Below are 16,697 nucleotides of genomic sequence, written 5' to 3' on the forward strand. Positions count from 1 at the left end.
GCCTTTCTATCCTCCTGACATGTGCATCCGTCCTTTCTCCCTATCTGTTCCTCAGACGTAAATAGTTTTTCCTCAGATGTGAGCGGTTTTTCTTCCGTCTCACTCATCTCCAGGGACAGGCAACTTAAAACAAAAGTGAAGCAAAATAAAAGAGGAATCTTAAAATGGCTACCCATCCTCTTGCCCTGCCCTCAGGGGCGAGCAGTTTCACTTACCCTCAGTCGCTCCCCGTGCGAGCCAGCAAATGCCGCAGTCTGGCTGGGCACAATCAGGAGCCACTTGTCAAAAGAAACTAACTTTATTTTTAGAACCACACACGCCAAACAAAACAGCCTCTCAGGAAAAACCCTCGGAGCCCAACTGCCACCACCGGCTTTCCACAAGCCTCTCTCTCCCACACAAGCTTCTCTCCACCTCCCACAATCCTCCTGCTCTTGAGGCCGATTGGCTGGGTCACGTGGGCGGAGCCAAAAAAGTCCCCCAATGAGCAGCTCCGTGGTCTGAAAGGGCAGGGAAACAGCCCAATGAGCATCACCGCAGAGGAGCCAATCAGCTAGATGTTGCTGGGGCCGCTGTGAGCCAATCATCAGCCGGCAGCTGGAAGTTTGCTGGCAGCTGGAAGTTTGCTGGGGCCCCTTTGGCTGTGGCTCTCAACAAAAGTACATTTAATTTTTGTTTTAAGCTTGATAATGTTGCTGACAGTAACTCATTTCTCTCTATTTAGTCGTTTGCATACCTGTCTTCCATTAACATATTCTTACTTAGGAGTCATTAGTGGATTCCTAGCAGGTAAACACTACAGTTTTGCCATCTTTAGGCAAAAACTGCCTTTCTTTTAAAAACATGTTTCCCCAAAAGAACCACACAGAAGAATGGAAAGAGAATCATAAAAATGGCTTTCACTGCTCTTCAGTTTTGTAGGACTTAGTGTGGTCTGGTGCTGACCAGTAGACCTGTATTCAAATCCTGGCCTCTAGTCCGCAGCAGTGTGTCCTAAGTTGCAAGACTGTCTAGGCTGAGCGCCTCCTCAGCTCACTACCAAGAAGCAAAAAAAAACAAAAACAAAAACAGATGCCACCATGCAGGGATTCAGGCTATTCTATATTTTCATGGAAACTTGATCAAGGTGCTATGGATCATTTCTTCAGTTTCTTCATTTCTTCAGAATCCCCAAAGGGGATTTTGAGGTGAGGGATTTTATTTCATAACGAGAATACTGTTAGCTTTTAGGTGGCCTTACCCTCTCCACCACTTCCTGTGGGAAACTTCTGTCTACAGAACACACACTGTTGGGACTTCTGTCTAAGGAGGACAGTGCATTGGGCACAGCCACTTTGACAACTCACTGCCCCCTTTGCAGGAGGATTGCTGCTGCTGGACTGGCTCTCGAACCGTTCTTCCGTTAGCCCGGGACCACCTTTTTGCTCTCAGGTGACCTCACCAAAGTATCCAGAAATGCCATCTGGGACCAAGCTCTGGACCCAGTGGAGCTCCAGGTGTACACAAAGCAGCGTTCCCTTGAGCCAGAAGACATGTGGAATTTAACATGGGAAGGCCCTTGGAGCAAGCCCCTTGTTCTTTCTGCATGAGAAAATTGAAACCCACAGAAGTTGGGTGACTTGCTCAGAGTCACAAAGGTAGTTATTGTCCTGGCAGGACTAGAACCCAGGTGTGTCAGTTCACAACTAAATGCCTTCTCTAACCGTGTGGAGCCAGGGAACATTCATGTACTGCCGGGTGGCAGGTAGCCTGTTTGCCATCATGTGTCTGAGAACAAACAGGCAAGGCCTGGCCGCCGCCTCATGGCAACTCTCTCGTGTGTTAATGAGAACAGGGGTGGGGCTGCTCCTCCAAAGCAGTTGGTGGGTCCCAGCCCAGGTGGGCATTGTCAGATTTAGACTAAACTAGCCGACTAGACTACTTAGTTTCCACCCGGTGACAGAATCTCAAGCTGCACTTACATCTTGACCAGGCTGGAATCCAGAGTCAGGCGGGCTCCAGCGTCCAGCCCCTCTTTAGAGTTCAGCTGGTCCTCTTCATTCCTTTCCCACGTCCCTTGGCAACGCGGAAGAGCTGAGTCCACGGCAGATCACAAAGGTCTCCCAAAACTTCCGCTTCCTGTGTTCTTAGTTTGGTGCCTGTTGACTGGAAAAGGGGATTCTGTTTTTTAACCAAAAGAGATGCACAGTTTAAAAAGCAGTTACGTCACTGAGAACGGGCAGAAATCTGACCTCCCTCCTGAGAGGGCAGGGAAAGGAGTGAAGCCAGCAGCCCCCTCTTAGACGGATTTTCAGGCCAGTGGAGGGGAGGCGGGGGTGGGGGTGGGGGAGGGTGGGTCACTGGGCACCTTTTTCACAATACACTTGAGAGGGAACTAGTGAGGCCAGGTCAGGATTTACCAGGGTTAGAGTGCCTAGAATATAGGACCTGTACACATAATCAGATTTTAAATGACTTAAGAAGAAAGGTGTTTCAACACCACATTGTTTTTTTAGAGAAGATTCTTGAAATTCAAATTAACCAGCCTTTCCTAAAAGGGAAGCCCCATTCTTGGAGGTACCAGGTGGGGCCTCATCGCACTACGATGATAGTGCTCTAAGAAGCTGAAAATGGTTCCCAGGAAAGTCTTTGCCTCCCTGTGTCTGTTTCCCATAAGATAGGAGTAGCCTGAGATGCAGAAAGAGGTAGCATGAGCAGGTGTTCCGCACCTCACTGCTTTCCTAGTTCTGCCCGAGTCAGGCCTAGTTGGCAATCCTGATTCTGTAGGTTGGTTAATCTCTCACCCAGGAACTGAGAGCTGCACAACGAGAGTGCTTCAACGTGGATAGTCTGGATGTTTCTTCTTTCCCCACAACAGAAAACAGATATATTGCCAAAATGAAAGGAGCAGTGTGGGGGAAAGGGGTTGCCCAGGAGAGCCGCAGCATCGCCCGCCCTTCAGAATTTCACCAGGAAGAGGTGCCAGGCCTGGTAGCCCAGCCTGCCTAGCTCCCAGGTGCCCTTCTCCAACACTCTAATACTTCTTCCTAGGCTGACAGCTCTTCCAGATCCATTTCTTTCCTGAATTTCATCCATTATTGCTTATATTTCAGATGACCATATTGTTTATTGTCCAAGTTGGGTACTTTTGGTATTGACAGGGGTCCCCTATTACTAATGAATCCAGATAATAGGTACAAATTGGGACTGCCCCAGACAAACATCCTACTTATAAAATGTCTTCAAATGACACAAATCAGATTTCTATTTCTATGATTTCTGTATCATGCAGCATCAGGGAGATAGGTACTTGTCATAATGGAACTCATTAAATTAGGCTGGACTTTTTTCCTGCAAAATGAGTGACCTTAACTTTAATTTGTCCAGAAACATTCTGGAATTTATTCTGATCATCCATTCTTAAACAGACCACAAAGAACGTAACAATGCTGAGATCCCAAAGACAGGTCCTGTTCTTGGTCCCCTAAGTCTCCTGGAGACTCCTGTTGAAGAGCACCATTGCCTTCTCCTGAAGCCTGGCTTTGACCCTTTTTGTGTGGCCTCAGGGGAGGAAGTTGCCTCTCTCAGCACTCCAGTCTGCAGCATGGTGCCCTGTGCTCAGTGTGTTTTGTACTCGTAGATAATTATTGTGGTAGCAACATCAATGTGATCCTTGTGGGACTTAGTTATCCCCTGAACATCAATTTGGTACATTGTCTCCTCACTTCTAATAGGTGTCCTTGTTTCTAGGGTAGTTTTATCTTTTATCTTTTTCTGAGAAATTTATAACTTTGTTAGAATAGTATGTGACACTTGGTGAATAGACAATCACATTCAAACTAGGGTGCTAGCACCCACCCAGCCCCTTGTGCCACACTGGGCACTCAAAATAAAAGTAACATGCACATTTTCCTGGAGTTCCAGCGTCAGTTTGTTGTTAGTTATTTAAGATGTTACTTTACATTTGATAACTTTTAAGGAGTAGAACCTATGTATATGAATTAGTAAGCTAAAGCAAAATTTCACTATTCCAATGGAGCTGCTTGGACTCTAGATGAATTCACTTTCCCTGTCGCTGAGGTTTACCACCCTGAAAAATGTTAAGAAACGGTGGAAAAATGTTGCAGACGATTCTGAGAGTGATTATAGAGTGGATTTCAAGTGCTGATTGCCACTCTTTGAACTTAAGAGAGATTTGATAGAAAAGTCCTTTGCAAAGAGTGTGTAGGGTATCCATTTATTTTTTTACCTTGCACTTGGCTTTTGAACTTGGTGTCTCGTATTACAAGACAGTGTGTGTCTGAACTGTTACCACCACCCCGTAGCTCTTTACTTCAGTGTCTTCAGTTGATTTTCAGTATAATGCTGTGTCTATGGGACAGTGATAGAGACAGGAGAATAAAACTGATTTAGTTGGGAATGTAGTAGTGTCGAGAGCTCAGAGTAATGATTCTCAGATCTTAAAGATGGGGGTAGAAAAGGAGTAGACAGTAGCAAAATTTTAGCTCTTTAAAAAATTGGCGTAGGACAATTTAAAATCGCTTCTTCACATTTATTTTTTGAATACCTTTCTTGAGAAACAGAATTGGTGTAGAACAAACAGTTCGTATTTTAGAACATACAGTTTGATTATGTTTGACCTAAGAACCCGTGCAGACATCGGCACAAGAGCGTGAACATAGGCATTGCCTGTAACACCCTGCTGGGCGCCCATCCTCTTCTTTGGCAATGACCACTTTCTGTTACTATACAGAATTGCCTATGCTAGATTTTGTATGTGTGGAATATATATCAGATACCCCTTTTCTGTCTGCCTTGTTTCAACATAATTGACATTTATACATGTTGTCATGTGAAGCAATGTTTCATCCCTTCTTATTGCTGAACAGTATCCCAATGTATGGATAAACTGTGATTTGTTTAGTTATTGAGCCATTGATGAACACTTGCTTTGTTCCTAGTTTTTGACTATTACAAATAAAACATACACGTCTTTGTGTGGAATGTTTTGATTTTACGTGCATAAAACATCTAGTATGGGGGCTGGGGATATAGCTCAGTTGGTAGAGTGTTTGCCTTGCATGCACAAGGCCCTGGGTTCAATTCCCAGCACCAAAAAAAAAAAAAAAAAAAAAATCTAGGTATGAGATTGTGGGTCATATAGAAGTTTCATGTTTATTAAGAAACTGCCAAAATATTGTCTGACAACCATTTAATATTCCCACCAGCAGTGTATTAGAATACCTTTTGTTCAACACCCATGCCAGCACTTTTGATTTAAAAAGTAAATGTTAGCATGATAAGATAAACATAAAATACTTATCATCTTAACCATATCTAGGTATGGGGGCTGGGGATATAGCTAAGTATATACTTTGCAAACATATACTTTGGTGGCATTAAATGCATTCACAATATTGCATTCCTGCTACCCAAATCCAGCATTTTTTTTCATTTCATTTTAGTTTTCAGTGAAAACTCCATATCATAAAACAATTCTTCCCCCTTCCCATTATCCCTGTCCTCTGATAACCTCTGTTCTACTTTCTGCCTTGGTGAATTTGCCTGTTCACATAGTGAAATCACAGATTATTGGTATTGAGTCTGGTTTATTTCTCTAAGCATATTTTGGAGGTACATCTTCATTAATGAAGCGACTGTTGAAATTGATTGCCTAATTTTAAATTGGATTTTTAGTCTTTATGAATAACTTTTGGGGGTTCTTATGTATTCAGGACACACAAGTCCTTTATCAGATATGTGATTTCCTTCAGGTCCGTGGCTTGAATTTGTTAAGTACAAGTACTTCAAAATAAATATCCTTAAATAAGCATTTGGGGAAATACAAAATTCAGACAATGTATTATATTATATTGTAGGTCACAAAATGTCAAGTTCCATAAAGTAGAAATAATAAAACCAACATTCTTATTACAGTGCTATTGTAAAAGTACATAGCTACTCTGCCTGGGGTTTTATGTTTTCGTTGTGCAGGGGATCGAGACCAGGGCCTCATGCATGCTAGGCAGGTGCTCTCTCACTGAGCTTTATCTCCATCCCCCACCTGAGAATTTTAAAACTTTTCCATTAAATGACTTGTAGGTGAATGAGAAGATATAAACAAAAAATTGTTATTTCTGCAAAAACCTATAGATTGGTGTCAGTGGGATACATTTAAATAAATGATAAGAGGGAAATTCATAACCTCTATTAGTAGAAGTGAAAGAGTAAAAATGAGTTTTGCGTTCCCAATCAGAAAGGCAGGACAGGAACATCAAAGTAAATCAAAGCAAGTTCAGGGATGATGAGATTAAAAAAACAAAACAAAATACAAAATTGAGGTACAGATTGGGGAGGGGGGACAGATCAAATCCAAACCCTGCTTTGAAGAAGAAACAAAAATATACCAGGGACCAGATAATTTAACCAATAAAAAATAAGAAACAAGTGGGGAACAGTTATTTGTATAGAAGGAAAAAAAAAACTTTTAAGATTTTGTTTCATATTTGCATGCAAATAAATTGGGAAACCAAGGAGAAATTGATAAGTTTTATAAAACTTATCTTAGTAGAGATAGCTAAAACAAATTTATTTTCATAGAGGAATACCGAAAGTTATCTAGGAACTGGTCCACAGAAAAGCACCAAGCCCAGTTGGCCTCACAGAGGCAGTCAACTGAACATGGGGAGACTGTCCGGAAACACACTGCTTCAGAGCTTGCAGACACTGATGCAGCAGACATCATGTCGACACCAGCACCCAGTAGAGGTAGCACACAGGAACACAGACCAGTGTCACTTATTCATATTTATGTAAGAATCCTAAATAAACTATTGTGATCAGACTCTAATATTAGGAAAATAGTATATGATGACCAAGCAGCTGTTATGCCAGGGGTGAGGGGACTGTATTAGTACGTCAAAGAAGAAAAATACGAGTGTGGCAGAAATGCTAAAAAAGCCTTTGGCCAAAATTCAACAGTCATTCCTAATTAAAAACACTCAACTTTAGGAATGGGTAGATACACCTCCATCCTAAAGTCAGCATCTTTTTTGAGGAGGAAACACTTCAGCGTCCCACCAAGGTCAAGATAAGTCAGGAAAGTTTTTGCTCCCTTGGCTGCTTTTTAACATTCTGCTGACACGATTAGTCAATGCAACTAGACAAGAGAAAACAATGGAAAGGAAAAAAATTAAGCTGTCCCTTTGTCAGTTGACACGATCTATGCACCTGAACATCTCTATAAAAGTAGATGATAAAAATAACTCAGCAAGATAATCCGGTCAGATAGTAGCCTATAAAAGTAACATGAAAATCTCAATAACCTTTGTATATATAATTACTATTTAGAAGATGTAATGGAGAAACCCTTTTAAAAATAGCAGAAAATATAAAGTGCTTAGTAAATTTAAAAAGGAATGAATAAATCCAGTGTATGGCGTGATGGACTGAATGGTTTACTCCTCCAGAATTCATTTTGAAGCCCAAGCCCCAAGTGCCACATAACGTGACTATTTTTTGAGATAGGGTCTTTAAGGAAGGTTAAGTAAAAATGAGGTTATGAGGGGAAAGCTGTAATGTAATCTGTCTAGTTTTCTCATAAGAAGGAGGTTTAGGACATGCAGAGAAATACCAGAAAAAAAGGCTATTTGAGTACACTTTGAGAAGATGGCCATCAGCAGGCCTCGGGTGAAACCAACCTGCCAATACCTTCATCTTAGACTTTCAGTCTCCAGAACAGGGAGAAAAAAAAAAACTTTTGTTGTTGAAGGCTCCAGACTGATACTTTTGTTATAGCAGCCTTAACAAACTAATACAGATGGTATCTATGGAACACAAAAGGCACAACAGTAGAATCCAGCAGAACTTCCTAGTTCTTGAATAGGCCTTTTACCATGCTCAAGATGTTGATTTTTGCTGTCAGATTATGAAGATAACATGATCCCAGTAAAAGTACCAATAATCCAGGCAGATAGTAGACTATAAAAGTAACATGAAAATATCAATAACATTTTTCAGGAGGTAAATAATAAAAGTCAGGTGGAAAAATAAGCCTACAAATAAAACACTGAACAGGAATTGTGAGAGAGGTTATCCCTGTCAGAGACCAGAACAGCTGTAATTGAAACAGTCATACTGGGCACAGAGCAGATGAGAATGAAGTATAAAGAAATATCTTAAAAGGGACCCAAACATGTAGAAATTATGAGAAAAGTGGTGTTTCCCATTAGTAAGACAAAGGACGAGCCTTTCAATAAGTGAGTAACTGGCTAACTATTTAGAAAAAGGTAAAATTGGATTCTTCACAAGTAAAATCAAACTTAAACCTTAAAAACAAACAAGCAAACAAAAAAACCCTGAAACTTTATGTGCACCCAAGAATGCCTAGATGAATTCCTCCTTGTAGTGTGGGTATAAATGACTATATGACGCAGATGTTCACATGCAATGAAATACATATTTGACTAACAAAAAATTAAAAACATTGGCATATAAGAAAAATCAAAAGACCTGTGACAGGTGTGAAATACCTGCAACATGAGGTATAAGCTAATGTGGACAATCTAGTGGATAGACACATATTTTTTAAATGAAGGGTGAAAAAAAAATCCAAAACAGGCAAAAAGGCATAAGCAGACACTTGACAGAAGATATAAAAACACTCTTCCAGAATACGTGAAGAGATAATAATCTCTTACAATAAGAAATGTAAATTAAAAGTGCACCTAGAAAACATGTTTCACCCACCAGATTGTCGAAAGCATCCAAAGCTTGACCGAGTCTCTGGAAAATGGTAGGGGAAAGATGCTCATGCATAACTGGTGGCAGTGGGAAATGACAACCCTACAAGGGGTGCTGAACAGTCACAGTCACATGTGCGTTTACCCCTTCACCCGGCATCTCCCCCTGTGGGAATTTAGGAGCACGCACATACTCGAAGTCAGTGCAGCCTTACAGGTAAAATAATGGGAACCACTTAATACACCCGGGCATGGGAGACGGGCTCAACAAACTGATGATGGACTTCAAAACAAATGAGGAAGATCTCTATAACATGAAGTTATTACTAGAATGTGGTTTTAGTCAGCTTTTTTGCTGCTGGGACTAAAGGATCTGACCAGAACAATTTTAGGGGAGGAAAAGTTTTTTGAGGTCTCAGTGTCAGAGGTCTTAGTTCATAGGCAGCTGGCTTCATTCCTTGGGGCTCGAGATGAGATTGAACATCATGGTGGAAGAATATGGCAGAGGGAACCAGCTTACATAGTGATTAGGAAGCAGAGACAGAGGTCTCCACTTGACAGATACAAATATATACCCCATAGCCATGCCCCCAGTGAAGACTTCCTCCAGCTACACCCCACGTGCCTCCAGCTACCACCCAGGTAATCCTATCAGGGATTAATTCACTGATGAGGTTAAGGCTATAACCACATTATTTCATCTCTGAACCTTCTTGCATTGTCTCACATGTGAACTTTTGGGAGACACCACATCTAAACCATAACAGGTGTAGAAAAAGCAAAAGTGCAGAAGATAACAACAGTAGGCCACCTTTGTTTGTTAGTAGTAAAGAGGAAATTTTTAAAAAATCAGACATTTATCTGCTTTCCCCCACCCCCAAGAAGAAACACAGGAAGAATAAACCTGAAAATAAAAATGAGGAGGTTAGAATAGGGGACTGAGTAAAAGACACAGGAGAGGGACTATAGTATTTGACTTTCAGAATCATGTTAACATTCTTTTATTTAAAAAATGAAGTTAAATCAAGATTGCAAAACAAAATTCTTAAACAGCAACAAACGTCATATTCAAATAAATAAACTCACCAAAAGAAGAGAAAGAAAATTTCAAGTTAACAAAATAACACTGGGTGTGGGGGAATACATTGTAAATGAATTGGAGCAAAGTCTTAAGTATTTTGTATGTATATAAAAAAAAACTTTCCATAAAAAGAAAATAAGCCTCAAGTTTATCTTAGGTTTAGTTTATAAATTATTATAAATATAATGATTCTGAAAAATTGTTCTGAAAAATTTTAAGTATCTTTTAGAATTGAGGATGTTCTTCATAAATGTATTAATATTGGTGTTGCTGAGGCTTGTTACTGAAATATGGCTACACTGATATGAACTAAAGGAGGAAATCAAATCAAAACCCTGTGTAGTTGGATTGGACTTGGAGCTAACAGTAAAAACTTGGGATTTGTAAGACACAGATGCCCACACACCCCTAGAATCTGTGTGACTCTGGTAGACTTAGAGAACACAGAGCCCAGATTTTGGTTTCTAAATCCCATTCCTAACTGAAAGGGACTGGGAATTCTAGAGCTGGAGAGAAGGGTGAAAGATAAGTCTGGAACATCTTATTCCAGAAATTAAATCTCAAAAAATTCTGGCATGTTAAGAAGACATAGGAACCAACTTGCATGGGCTCCTGATGGCCAATTCCAAGACCATATGAACGACAAAATAGGTAGTCCATTGACTAAGAATCCTTGACTCCATGTGGATGATTGATTGTCATAGATGGGCAGGTAAATGGGGAAGAAGGGAAAGTGCTTATGTTAGAATTTTGACGAGGAATAATGGAGTTAAATAACACCATTTTGTAATCATTATAGCAAAAATTGATTCAAGCAAAAATGGATGCTTCACATAGAGGTAAAGTTTCATGAGAAATGGTATTTACATAGTCTTAAGGTATTTTTCACTGATTTTCTTATTAATTACAAAAGGAAGAATTATAACTGTAGACAGTGGATGAATTAGACAACACATCAATCATAAGCAGACACAGTGGCTTTTGGATGTTTACCCTCAGAAGGGAGGAGTATCACCTAGGCAGTATTTCAGTCAGAAATCTCTGAGTTTAATTATCAAAAAATAGAGGAGAGGGCTGGGGCTGTAGCTCAGTGATAGAGCACTTGTCTAGCACATGTGTAGCACTGGTTTTCGATCCTCAGCACCACATATAAATAAAATAAAGGTCCATTAACAACTAAGAAAATATTTTTTAAAAAAAAAAAAAAGAAATGGGGCTGGGGATGTGGCTCAAGCGGTAGCGCGCTCGCTTGGCATGCGTGTGGCCCGGGTTCGATCCTCAGCACCACATACAAACAAAGATGTGTATGCCGAAAACTAAAAAAATAAATAAATATTAAAAAAAAAAAAAAAGAAATAGGGAGAAACCCAAATTGAGAGAGAGTCTATGAAACAACTCAAATGTTAGTAGCATGAAACTGAAAATAGCTATTTTGTTAACCTTATATGTGACAGTTAATATTCTTTTTAGAAATTGAGGGGATATATGCTACCTGCTTTCAGATAATTCAGAAAGAGTATATGTGCATGTGCCTGTGAAAGGTTAAGGGAGGAGAATGTAATAATGAAGCACATGTGGCGTAATGTTAAAAACTGTTGAATCTGAGTAAAGGATATGTAAGAGTTGTTTATACTATTCTTGTAATTTTTCTGTAGCTTTGAAATTATTTTTTAAAAAGTTAAATTAAGGAATCATAGTAGCTTCATTATAATTACTCCAAACTGGAAAAAATTTCTTTGGCATAAGATATAATTATATCATCAAATATATTGCAATATATCTGTGATAAAATGGAATACAACGTTAGATGGATCTCACAGGTGAAGAAGCCAGATGGAGCAGTGTATGTTTTGTTTATGCGAAGATCTGTGCATCTCACTGTAGATCTCTAGTAATTCATTACTTAGAGTTTATTAAAAGGTCCTGTACCAGCAATGACAAAATCATCTTAATAATCGGAGGTGAGGACCTGCGGGTGGAGTTCAGCAGCAGAGCACGTGTTTATCATGTACAATGCCCTGGGTCCAGTCCCTAGCACCACACCAAAATAAAACAGAGGTGAGGGAAATAGTTATTTTTCTTGTCAAGTTCTTCTGCAGCATGCTGCCTTGCTGTCCTTGGTGGTTCACTTCCCAGGTCATCTACAAAAGCTGATGGAGCTCATCTGTGGCTGAGGACAGCTCCGTGCCTGAGCAGGTAGCCACACAACAGGGTTACTGTGGGAACACATGCTGGGGGTACAGAAACACGTTGTCCTTTGCTATGGCAAAGGTTAATTCTTCCCCCCTGGCTGCCCTGCCTGCAGGCAGTAGGAACAGGAAGTCCTCAGTCTAAGACTCCTGGGCAGAATAAAAGCTGCTAAAATAGGCAGGCAGGGGATGATCTCTGAAAGGTAGAGGAGATGGAGAATTGATTCAGATTGCAGCCTGGTTCTGCATTTGTGGGAAGTGGTTTAGGAGTTAGGGTGAGTTAGAGTGCAAATCATAACAAACTGTAGCTAGAAGATAATTTAAAGGTATTGGACTGTTTGACAGATTGTATTTATTTTGTAAGGTTTCTATTGGCATAGCGGAAGCATTTATTAGGAATTTGTTTGATAAAGCAAAGTAGTTTGTACTTCAGATGATATTGAAAGGTAGAAGGAGAAAAGAATCAGGTTTTTAATGGCTTGGTTTGGGCAGATTCCATCACAGAGCTATTAAAAATTTTTTTTAAAAATTATAATATGCTCAAAAGCTTAGTTCCTAAAGGACAAATAATAGAGAAATCAACAAATCTGCTACAGGATTATATAGGATTTTAAGATACAGCATGAGAAATTTTAATACTTATAAAACCTATTTTTACTTAAAAAATATTTTTTTCAGCCCATAAATATGTGATGATCCAAGTATTAAGAGCTTATTTTCCCCGAAAATAAAACAAATCATGGACAGATTGCCTGGAAAGCCTCAAAAGTCAACTTAATTCCTAATGCCACCAAGTATTATTTCTTTAATACATTGAGTTTTAACTACCAACAATAATAGATTTGAAATCTTGTCTCTTGGCTCGTGCAGTTTGAAAATGGGGTTTTATCCTCTCCATTGAGGCTACAAGAGCAGGAGGACTTCCAGAGGCCTTTGTCATTAGGAGGAGCCGGTGACCAAGTGGGAAACTTAGGGTGGAGCCTACTCAAGGCTCTGTAACTGACCATTCCCCTGCCCTTATATCGATAGCGGCTTTGCCTGGAGGTTTCTAGAGGTTGATGAACATGCCGATTTTCAACTCCTCGGGTTCCTAGTATTATATAGAGCTTTTAGGAGGCTTTTAGGAGTGACAGGAGTTGTTTTGCTTCTCCCAAGTGCCTGCCTTTTGGCCTTCATACCTTGAGTTTTCAGTTAGCAGAATGTAGAGTTCATCCTGTGTCCTCCTTGGCCTACCAAGTGGTGCCAAGGAATGCTGGGAAAAGTCACTGAGCTCCTTAGGAAAAGGTGTTCATGGAGTGCTGCTGCTGGGATGGGACATAGCATGAACCTGCCCGACAGAGCATCGCTCCCTGTGTGATCGACATCTTCACCAGCCTTGGGATGTTCTCTTGCCCACTGTATCTACCTTCTTGACTTCATTTATCTCCTTTTCATTTTAAAACAAGTCGTGTGTCAATTTAAAACATTCTTTGGGAATAATTCATATCATTCAATAAACACCTTATCAGCTGGGCTGTGAAGTGGACTTGTCAATGGTGACATATTCCTAATTGTGTTTGATTTTTAGTGGGTGGAAAAATTAACAATGAGAAACTTAACAATTTTTAACCTAAAAGAATGTATTTTGCAAACTTTCCTGGGGCATTTTGTCTGTGCTGCAGATCTCAGGCATATGTCATCTGGGGGTCTAAAGAGGCTATATTTGTTCCTGAGCATCAGTGGCTTTTCATTTGAATGGTGCTTTTGAGGTGGCAGCAGGGCCGGGTTCAGATCATTTGTTGTTACTTACAGATAATGTTACAGCTTTACAGTGAGGTGCTTATTGATCTTCACAATTCTCATTTTTATTTCTCTTTTTTTCCTCTCCTTGTTTCCAGTTCTTCCTCCAGTGCTGGTTCCGAGACACAGCGAATATAACCCTCAGCACAGCCTCCTAGCTCAGTTCCGGAACCTGGGACAGAATGAGCCTCACATGCCACTCAACGCCACTTTTCCAGATTCTTTCCAGCAGCCCAACAGCCACCCGTTCCCTCATTCTCCCAACAGCAGTTACCCGAACTCTCCCGGAAGCAGCAGCAGCACCTATCCTCACTCTCCCACCAGCTCAGACCCGGGCAGCCCTTTCCAGATGCCAGGTAGGATGGAGTGGTCCCAGGGAGACCTGGGAGACCTGGCGGGAGGGGGCTTCACCGCAGCATCCGGGCCCAATCTCTGGTGCTTTGCAGTGCCACTCACAGAGGAAGGAGGTTCCAGCCAAGGAAGCAAATGTCTTGCTTTATTTGTCAGGCACAAATGCTCAAATAAACTGTTTTTCCTTTGTTTTAAAAAAGTTTTGAAACAGCTGCATCCTTCTGGGAGTGGCATAATTATTACAGTCTTTGCTCTTGATAAAAAAAAAAGAGAGAGAGAAATAGTGCATTACACACATTGCTGTTATGAAAAACAGTCTCGATTAACATCATTTCAGATGTGGAAAAACCCCTGTTGCCAGTGCAACTTCAGAAAAGATATTTCCTAAGGGATCACACCCTCCCACCCTATTTAATTAAATTCATTTAAGTGGTGATGTAATCCCAAGAAACGTATACTTTAGCAACAAAGGAATTGCAGCAGAAGTACTGGAAACCATCTGCTTGTTTAACTTAGCAGAGACAAAAAACAATTATTTTCCTCTTTTAGACATAACTGATGGTGTAATGGTTATCAAAATAAATGATTAATTAGGACATTGTATCTTTCAAATTATAAATTAATAAACAAGCATCACACACACACAAAAAAAATTAATACCAAATTTCTTGCCAGTTGACCTCAAGAAGAATCAAAGGTACACTTGAAATCCATTAACATTTTGGAAAAGGAAAATGGGCAAACATGTCAAATTGAACATCAGTCCTGAACCTTCAAAAATTGAAAAATGAGCCATTGTGGTGGGTACCCACCCATAATTCCAGCTACTTGGAAGGCTGAGACAAGGGAATCACAAGTTCAAAGCCAGCCTCTACAACTTAGCAATATAAAAAGGTTTGGGGATGTGACCCTGAGGTAAAGTGTCTCTACATTCAATCTCCAGTACTGAAAAAAAAAAAAAAAAAAAGGAAAGTGTTTCATACTTCATATTGCTTCCATTTTTATGTATTTGTTGCTCCCCGCTTTTAAGCCTGTTTATTTTGCTTTGTGGTTTTTCAATCCAAAACTTTGGGGACGAAGGTGGTGTGATAGTTTAAAGATCAAACTAATAACATTTGGTGATTCCCTGTCCACTCTGCTCCCTCAAAAACCTGTTGGGTTTGATGGACAGGTTAGTGGTAAGGAGATATATTTCAGAGCACTTTCAACAGTGGCACCCAGGGCGAGCCTGAAAGAAAACACTGAAGGTTATTGCCTGAATTTACACCTTGTCCTTGGCTGTCAGGGATTAAGGCACAGGCCAAGTAGAGGAAATGCAGGAAGAAGAAAGGAGGAGTAGTAGACCACCAGCAATAACGAACTGCTCCCTCCTAGCCATGTTGATGCTGCAGGTTGCCAGTGAAATTGTCACCAACTTGATAGCAGAAATTCAAAGGATTCAGGCTCAGAGGAGGCTGTCTTCAGTCCTGGCTTGAGGTAAAACAGAGTCAGCCATAAAGCTACAAGGAAGAAGCTAATTTTAAAAGAGAAGTTGAAAGGTGGGGAAAGGCATCCAGCTGCAACCCCTTAATCCTGTGTCCGGACTTTGAGTCACAGCTTTTCAGCAGCTGGATGGTGGAAGCATTGGGCTGATCAACTGGAGCATCAGTAGAATCCCCAAGAACCCCTGAAGGAGCAGTGCTGGTTATTTGTGTGGGAGAGTTGCCCTGAGTACTTCTCTAAGCATGCATGGTTCCCTAAGGTCAAAGTTTGTTCCCAAGGCTCTGTCATGGGTGCTAGGTGGTGGGCTCCCAAGAGCCAGTGAGGAATTTGGCTTAGGACCACAAAGGGTTGTTTGTGGGGAGCCATAATACCCTCTATTTTACAGTAAGAAAACATCAGACTTCTGTTAGTCTTTGTTGCTCCAGAAACCATGTTGTCTGCCCTGGTTTGCCAGCTGGTGAGCCCTTCAGAAGAGTACATACGTAGATTCTGAAACAGAAGATTTTAGAATTAAAACTGTGATAAACTGACTTATTTCCAACTATTTTATTATTAGGGATTTTAAAACTAGTGCTGATTTAAATAGAAGGGAGAAGGTAATCCTAACATATTGCTCAAAGTCATGGGAAATTATCAGTTTAAATCCATAGACTCTAATGAAACTTGGCTGGTAAATCCCTAAAAAGCCCATAGGTTTAATACAAAAGATTCTGAAACCTCCTTTTTAAATAATTAGCTTTCAGATGTTTTCCATCTATAGTTAAGTGCCGTTCTGATTGTTTTTTTAAATGGCCTAGTCCAAGCCAGCTAGTGAGTCTGCTTACCTGGATGTGTTTCTGCAGAAGTTTAGAAAAAGCTGGCAATAGTAATGCCATATTATAAGCCTTAAGGACACCGAAGTCATTAAGGTTCCCATTAGTTCCCGAAGTCATTAAGGTTTGGCTACAACAAATATTAGTGATGGGAAGCATTTTCCATAGACTTTTATTAAGACTTCTGTATAATTAGTGCTAAAAACTTGGGTGAAACTCCTAAGTGTTAACAAGAAATTGCATGTAATGTTTAATAAATAAATAAAATGGTGTGGTCCTGAAC

The 16,697-nt window shown here is 40.4% G+C and overlaps 1 protein-coding gene and 1 non-coding gene across 5 annotated transcripts in view; both read left to right on the forward strand.

The window, feature by feature from the left end:
* Nucleotides 1-16,697, forward strand: part of Smad1 (SMAD family member 1) — a 79,638-nt gene that overhangs the window by 48,104 nt on the left and 14,837 nt on the right. For all 4 annotated transcript variants that reach the window (XM_015484446.2, XM_048813467.1, XM_015484447.2 and 1 more), the window contains exon 3: nucleotides 13,868-14,125. In XM_015484446.2, coding sequence (XP_015339932.1) covers nucleotides 13,868-14,125 — 258 coding nt within the window. The remainder of the gene's footprint in view (nucleotides 1-13,867; nucleotides 14,126-16,697) is intronic.
* Nucleotides 16,403-16,532, forward strand: LOC125619883. Its single transcript, XR_007351467.1, has one exon. It is a non-coding gene; the product is annotated as a small nucleolar RNA SNORA33 (small nucleolar RNA).

Source organism: Marmota marmota, unplaced genomic scaffold (genome assembly GCF_001458135.2).
Source record: "Marmota marmota marmota unplaced genomic scaffold, marMar, whole genome shotgun sequence".
In the NCBI taxonomy this organism is placed as follows: Eukaryota; Metazoa; Chordata; class Mammalia; order Rodentia; family Sciuridae; genus Marmota; species Marmota marmota.